Source organism: Hyaena hyaena, unplaced genomic scaffold (assembly GCF_003009895.1).
Source record: "Hyaena hyaena isolate Hyena2069 unplaced genomic scaffold, ASM300989v1 scaffold_235, whole genome shotgun sequence".
In the NCBI taxonomy this organism is placed as follows: Eukaryota; Metazoa; Chordata; class Mammalia; order Carnivora; family Hyaenidae; genus Hyaena; species Hyaena hyaena.
In genome coordinates this window covers 2,148,444-2,156,172 of record NW_024080867.1, presented here as the reverse complement: position 1 = coordinate 2,156,172, position 7,729 = coordinate 2,148,444, and the positions used below count along the sequence as shown (strand labels likewise).

The window sequence follows — 7,729 nt, the reverse complement described above, 5'->3', positions numbered from 1 at the left end:
CATAACAAAATACCATAGCCTGGGTGACTTAAACAAAAGCAACTTATTTTTCAATTCTGGAGATCAGGGTGCCACATGGTTGGATGGTAGGGAGGGCTAGCTTCCTGGCTTGCAGACAGCCACCTTCTTGTAGTATCTTCACACAGCTGAAAGAGCAAGCTCTCTGGCAGCTTTTCTTTTAAAGACACTAATCTTATCATGATGCACCCTCATAAACTCATCTATCCCTAATTATCTCCCAAAGGTCCCTATCTTTAGAGGTTAGGGGTTTGACATATGAATTCTGAGAGGACATATTAAGGGAATGGCATCTGATTCTCCACCAGTCACTTATTGCACACCACTGTTCTTACATGAAAATACCACTGTTTATTCATATAAATATAGACAAGTTTCTTTTCAAATAAAACAGTAACAAAGAATTTCTCCCTGCTGTTAAGTTCTCATTCTTCAGTATATCCTGGTTTCTTTTATCGCATTAGTCTGTCTCAGGCTTGTTACAATTTTTCACACCATGAAGATCATATATCTTCATATTCAGGAAGACAGAATGATAATGACCCTACTGGTTCACACACATTGTGAGTGCTATCTTTATTCACTTGAAGAGTCACTCTTCTTTTTTCTCACCCACAATGTTCTCACCACAGCTGAAAGTAGTACCCTGGTTTGCCCAGGAAATCTCTTCTACATGATAGTTCTAGTTCTAAGGGAGAAACTTAAACTCTTTCTTCATGTGACCTTAAATAAGGCTCAAAGCCCCCTCCATAGACATGGACTTTTGGTTCCAGTTTGTTGTATGTGACCAATGAAACAGCTTTTTAAATTAAACTGCAAATAAAATATCAATAATTCTTATCGAGTGAAGAGTGGTCTTCATTAAAAATGACTGATCCATCATCTGAATTTGCTACTTCAAAATTAAGACCTATGGTAAGACCACTGCCTCAGTTGATTACAAATTGTCTGGTCAAAGTCACCCCAATGACTTCTGTTCTTTGGCTTTCAAAGTGGGACACATCATCAAATGGTTCCATTTTTACAAAATTTAGGTGGTAGACAAATGTATTTTTCCTATGCCTTGGTGTCTGCTACTTTTATAGCATTTAAAACAAACTTAGGCTTTTTCTTCAGAATGTGTATTCTGATGTCGAATCAGGGATGAACTCCGACTATACGCCTTCCCACATTTATTGCATTCATATGGTTTCTCTGAAGAATGACTTCTCTGATGCCGAATAAGATCTGAGCCACTACTAAATGCCTTCCCACATTCATTACATTCATAGGGTTTCTCTCCAGTATGACTTCTTTCATGTAGAATAAGGGATGTGCGTTGACTAAAGGCCTTCCCACATGTTTTACACGTATATGGTTTCTCTCCAGTGTGAATTCTTTCATGTTGGGCAAGGTGTGCACTCTGACTGAAGGCCTTCCCACACTGATCACATTCATAGGGTCTATCTTCAGTATGAATTCTCTTATGTCGAGTAAGAGATATTCGGTGACTAAAGGCTTTTCCACATTCCTCACACTGATAGGGTTTTTCTCCAGTATGAATTCTCTGATGTTCAATAAGAAATGACTGACGGCCAAAAACTTTACTACATTTATTGCATTTGAAAGGTTTCTCTTCAGAATGAATGTTCTGATGTATTTTAAGGTTGGCAGTTCCAGAAAACATCTTCCCACATTCCTTACATTCAAACAGTTTCTTTTTCCTTGTATGAACTTTCTGATGTTGAATAAGGGATGAATGCCGATTACAGACCTTCTCACATTTACTGCATCTGTATAGTTTCTTTCCATTATGAATTCTTAGATGTAGAATAAGGGTTGAAAGGCGCCTGAAGACCTTGTCACATTTAACACATTTGTAGGGTTTCTTTGATGTGTGAATTCTCTGATGAAGCATAATGGATGAAATCCTATTAAAGGATTTTCCACATTCTCTGCATTTATAAGGATTCTCTAAATGGTGAATTTTCTGCAGTGGACTCTGGCTTAAGGTCTTCTCACTTTCATTGGTTTTCTCTCCAGTGTGAATTCTTTTATGTATAATAAGGGCTGATTTCTTACTAAAGCCTCTCCCACATTTATTGCATTTATGTAATTTCTTTTTGCTGTGAATTTTCTTATGAAGTAAAAGGGATGACTTCCGAATGAAGTCTTTCCCTCACTTTCCACAATGGAGGATATTCTCAACAAAGTGAATTTTCTGGCCTACACTGAGAGGTGGGCCCTGACTCAAGGCCTTCCCACCGTCAAAGGTTTCCTTTCCATCATGAACTTTCTCATGTAGAATAAGAGATGTTCTTTGAATGAAGCTTTCTCCACATTTATCACATTCATGGCTTTTCCTTCCATTGTGAATTTTCTGATGAAGAATGAGGGATGAGATCTGTCTAAAAGTTTTTCTACAATTACTGCATTCATAAGGCTTCTCTCTAGTATGAGACTTCTGATGAAGTTTAAGAGATAAACTTTGACCAAAAGTTTTCCCACAATCATTACATTTTAAAGATTTCTTTCCTGAATGCACTTTTTTGGGTTTTATTAGGACTGAACTTTTCTTGCAGCCTTTCTTTCCTATGGGAACTTTTTGTGATGCAGAAACTGGTTTCTGATATATGCTTTGCCCAGATTTGTTGCACAGAGATGTTGGTAACTTCTTGGTCTCACATTTAGACTTTGAGTCTGAAAGACATCAAGAAATTCAATATTTGTTTTCCTATGCTGGAAAAACGAAGCTTCTGTGCAGTCATTATCAATGATAATAACAGTATCAGTCATTATCAAACATAGTAACAGTGATGATAACCAAAACAATAACTCTGTAGTATCTTACTGTAATTTTAAAAGGCTTTATAGAAATATTTAATAATTATAAATCAGGAAAGCTTGCAATCTGAAATTAATAAATAAAAGTTTTATTTGTAGGATAAATTCATACCACATGCCATATTAAACTCCATAGGTTATTCATTAGAAGAATGTGCATTTATTACATGAAATGTCCAAAAAAGGCAGAAGGTAAACTACAAACAGAAGGCAAATTAGTAGTTGCCTGGGGCTGGAGGTGGGACTAGAGATTAATTGTAAACGGACATGAAGAATTTTATTAGGGTGATAAAAATATTCTAAAACTAGATTATGGTGATGGCTCTACAAGTTGTTAAATATATTAAAAACCACTGAATTACACACTTAAAATGAGTGAATTTTACAATTTGTAAATTATGTCTTAATGAAGTAAATTTTTTAAATGTATTCTTAAAATCCAATCTTATGGAAAAAAAACAACACACTGGAATTCTGGTTTGTAGTTCTTCACATAAGAAGCTTGGAAAGCACAACTTCATCCGAACAAGTAAAAAGCTAAACAGATGTAAAACCAACAACTCTTCTTGGATCCATAAGAGAAGGGAGGATACAAACTGCTGCCTCCAACTCCAGCGGCCTCTAGCCATCCTGTCCCTCCTATAAGGACATAGGATTTGAGGCAGGGGAGGGAGGGGTCTGCTGAGTAACTTGAGACATTCACACTTCAGAGGCAAAGGCTCCCTAAAAGACTGAGCCCTAATCCTAGAACCATAGAATGCTTCCCACCTCAACTCACCTCACCCATCCACACATCACTAAAGGGCTGTTTACAAAAATTCCTTTTACCTGGTACGATCACCTCTGGCAATTAAGAAAAAATTACAAGGCATACCAAAAGGCAAAAAACAATTTGAAGAGAAAGAGCAAGCATCAAAATCAGACTGATGTGGCAGGGATGCTGGAATTCTCAGACCAGAAATTTAAAATTGATTAATATCTTAAGGGCTCTAACAGAGAAAGTATACAGCGTATTAGAACAGATGGGCAATGTAAGCAAATAGATGGAAATTCTCAGAACCAAACAAATGTAAGAGATCAAAAACACTGTAACAGAAATAAAGAATGACTTGGATGGAATTCAACACAGCTGAAGAAAGATGTGAGGGCTAAAGGACTTATCGATAGAATCCTTAAAAATCAAGGTCTCCTGGGTTGCTCAGTCGGTTCAGCGCCCGACCCTTGATTTTGGCTCAGGTTATGATCTCACAGTTTGTAAGTCTGAGCCCTGTGTCAGGCTCTACACTGACGTTGCAGGGCCTGCCCTCCCCCTGCTCCTGCTCATGTGCTCTTGCTCTCTAAATAAAAAACTTAAAAAAAAAAAAGAATCCTTAAAACTCAGAAAGCAAAGTAAATACTGAAAAAAAGAGAACAGACTATCCAAAGACTGTGGGACAACTACAAAAGAAGTAACAAATATATTATGAGAATACTAAGACAAAAAAGCAAGAAAGAGCAATGAAGAAACTATAAGTGAATGCAAAAAAATAAAACAAAAAACTCCCAAACCAAAAAAACCCCAAAACCTTTATTTTTCTTATCCTTTTAATTTTAAAGTTTATTTTGAGAGACAGAGAGAGAATCCCAAGCAGGTTCTGTGCGGTCAGCCTAGAGCTTGATGTGGGGCTTGATCTCACAACTGTGAGAAACTGTCTGAAACCAAGAGTCAGACACCCAACCCCATGAGCCACATAGGTACCCCTATTTTTCTCATTCTTAACTAACCTAACAGATATTGTTTATTCAAAATAACAGCATCGATGTATTCAATTATGTATGCTCATGTTTCCATCTCATGTATATAACATGTAACATACACATGCTTACTTACATAGATTTATATATAAATGAAATGAATGATAACAATAAAACAGGTGAAAGAAGGAAGGAATTAGCAGTGTTTTATTATTATAAGGCACTCACAGTACCCATGAAGTGGTATACTGTTACTGAAAGTGGACTTGGATTAGCTGTAAAGGTATACTGTAAACTCTAAGGCAACCACTTAAAAACATGTATAATTGATAACACTGGAATCATATGAAATGCTTGTTTAAAAACACAACAGGCAGGGGCGCCTGGGCTGGCTCAGTTGGTGGAGCATGCAATTCTTGATCTCAGAGTTTTGAGTTCAAGTCCAATATTGGGAGTGGAGCCTGCTTATAAATAAATAAAAAATAAAGTAAAACCCACAACAGGCAGGAAAAGAGCAGAAGATAAAAGCAGGAACAAAGAATAAAGACAACAACTAAAGGGGCGCCTGGGTGGCTCAGTCGGTTAAGCATCCGACTTTGGCTCAGGTCATGATCTCGTGGTTCGTAGGTTGGGGCCCTGCGTTGGGCTCTGTGCTGACAGCTCAGAGCCTGGAGCCTGTTTCAGATTTTGTTCTCCCTCTCTCTCTGACCCTCCCCTGCTCATGCTGTCTCTCGCGCTCTCTCTCTCTCTCTCTCTCTCAGAAATAAAACATTAAAAATCAAGAAGACAACTAAAAATATTTATTACATATAATGTATACAAATAGGTATCAATCCAACTATATCAGTAATCACTTTGACAACAGTCTAATTACCATATCAATGAAAACATTGTCAGAGTGAATTAAAAAACATGGCCCAACTGTGTGTGGTCTATAAAAACCCACTTTATATATAGATTAGGCACAGACTAAAAGTAAATAAATGGATGGGGGCGCCTGGGTGGCTTAGTCGGTTAAGCGTCCGACTTTTGCTTAGGTCATGATCTCGCAGTTCGTGGGTTCGAGCCCCGCGTCGGGCTCTGTGCTGACTGCCAGCTCAGAGCCTGGAGCCTGTTTCGGAGTCTGTGACTGCCTCTCTCTCTGACCCTCCCCTGTTCATGCTGTCTCTCTCTCTCTCTCCTAGAAATAAATAAAAATATTAAAAAAAAAAAAAAAAAAGTAAATAAATGGATGGACAAAGAAGATGTGGGATATATATACACAATGGAGTATTACTTGGCAATCAAAAAGAATGAAATCCTGCCATTTGCAACTACATAGATGGAACTAGAGTGTATTGTGCTAAGCGAAATTAGTCAGAGAAAGACAAATATCATATAACTTCACTCATGATGAATTTAAGATACTAAACAGATGAACATAAGGGAAGGGAAGCAAAAATAATATAAAAACAGGGAGGGAGACAAAACATAAGAGACTCTTAAATACAGAGAGAACTGAGGGTTGCTGGAGGGGCTGTGGGAGGGGGGATGGGCTAAATGCATAAGGGGCATTAAGGAATCTACTCCTGAAAACACTGTTGCACTATATACTAACTAACTTGGATGCAAATTAAACAATAATTTTTAAAAAGTAAATGAATGGAGAGAAATATACCATGCCAACACTAATTAAGCTATATTAATCCTTGACAGAGCAGACGTAAAAGCACAGAAAGTTATCATGGTTCAAGAGGGGCAGTACGTAATGAAAGAGTCGATTCTTCAGAAGACATAACAATTCTCAATGTGTATATGCCTAACAACAGAGCATCAAACTACAATGGGCAAAAACTGATAAAACTGCAAGGAGAAATATATGAATCCACTAACATAGTTAAAACACTTCAACATCCTTCTCTCATAAATGAATAGATCAAACGAGCAAAAAATCAGTGGAACTCAACCACACCATTATTCAATGGGATATAACCGGCATCTATAGACCACTCCATCCAGTGATAGTAGAAGTCACATCTTTCCCAAGCTTACACAGAACATTCACCAAGACGGACCACATTCTAGGCCTTAAAACACCTTAATAATGAAGACAAATTACACAATGCTTTCAGACCAATCAAATTCAACAGAAGGTCAGTGGAAAATCCCTAAATACTTGGAGGTTAAATAATACATGGGGTACCCAGAGGGTACATGGTGGCTCAATCAGTTAAGTGTCAGACTCCTGATTCTGGCTCAGGTCATTATTTCATGGTTTGTGAGTATGAGGCTCTATGCTGACAAAGCAAAGCCTGCTTGGGACTCTCCTCTCTCTGCCGTTTCCCTGTTCATGTACACACTCTGTCAAATTAAAAAAATATATAAAAAATTAAAAAATAAAACATGAAATCTCAAAAGACATTTTCAAATATTTGGAACTAAATGAAAACAGAAACACAACTTACCAGAATTTGTGAGATGCTACAAAACTAGTGCTTATCCTGGGGAAATTTATAGCACTATATAGTATATAAAAAAGAACTAAGATCTAAAATGAGGGATGCTTGGGTGGCTCAGTCAGTTGAGCATCCAAATCTTGATTTCAGGTCAGGTCATGATCTCACAGTTCATGGGATCAAGCCCTGGGTCAGGCTCTGCACTGATACTGCAGAGCCTACCTGGAATTCTCTCTCCCTCTCTCTCTGCCCGTCTCTGGCTGGCGCACACTGTTGCTCAAAAAAACAGACTTAAAAAAAAAATAAATACATAATATTAGTAACATAACTTTCCTTCTTAGGAAAACAGAAAAAGAGTGAATTAAATCCAAAATAAGCAGAAGAGGAGCGCCCTGGGTGGCCAGTCAGTTGAATGTCCAACTTCGGCTCAGGTTGTGATCTCACAGTTCATGAGTTTGAGGCCCAAATCAGGCTCACTGCTGTCAGTGCAGAGCTCACTTTGGATCCTCTGTCCTCCCCCGCTCTCTCTCTCAAAAACAAACATTAAAATAAGCAGAAGAAAACAGTAAGAATTACAGCAAAAATCACTGAAATTGAAAACAAGAAATCAATAGAAAAATACAATGAAACCAAAAGCTGGTTCTTTGAAAAATCACTAAAATTGATAAGCTTCTAGCTAGGCTAAGAAAGAGAGAAGACACAAATTACTAACATCAGAA

The 7,729-nt window shown here is 37.6% G+C and overlaps 1 protein-coding gene across 1 annotated transcript in view; it reads right to left on the bottom strand.

Moving 5' to 3' along the window:
* Positions 1-349: 349 nt before the first annotated feature.
* Positions 350-7,729, bottom strand: part of ZNF667 (zinc finger protein 667) — a 44,452-nt gene continuing 37,072 nt past the window's right edge. Inside the window, 1 exon segment of the mRNA XM_039244116.1 lies at positions 350-2,697. Coding sequence (XP_039100047.1) covers positions 1,118-2,697 — 1,580 coding nt within the window. The 3' untranslated portion in view covers positions 350-1,117.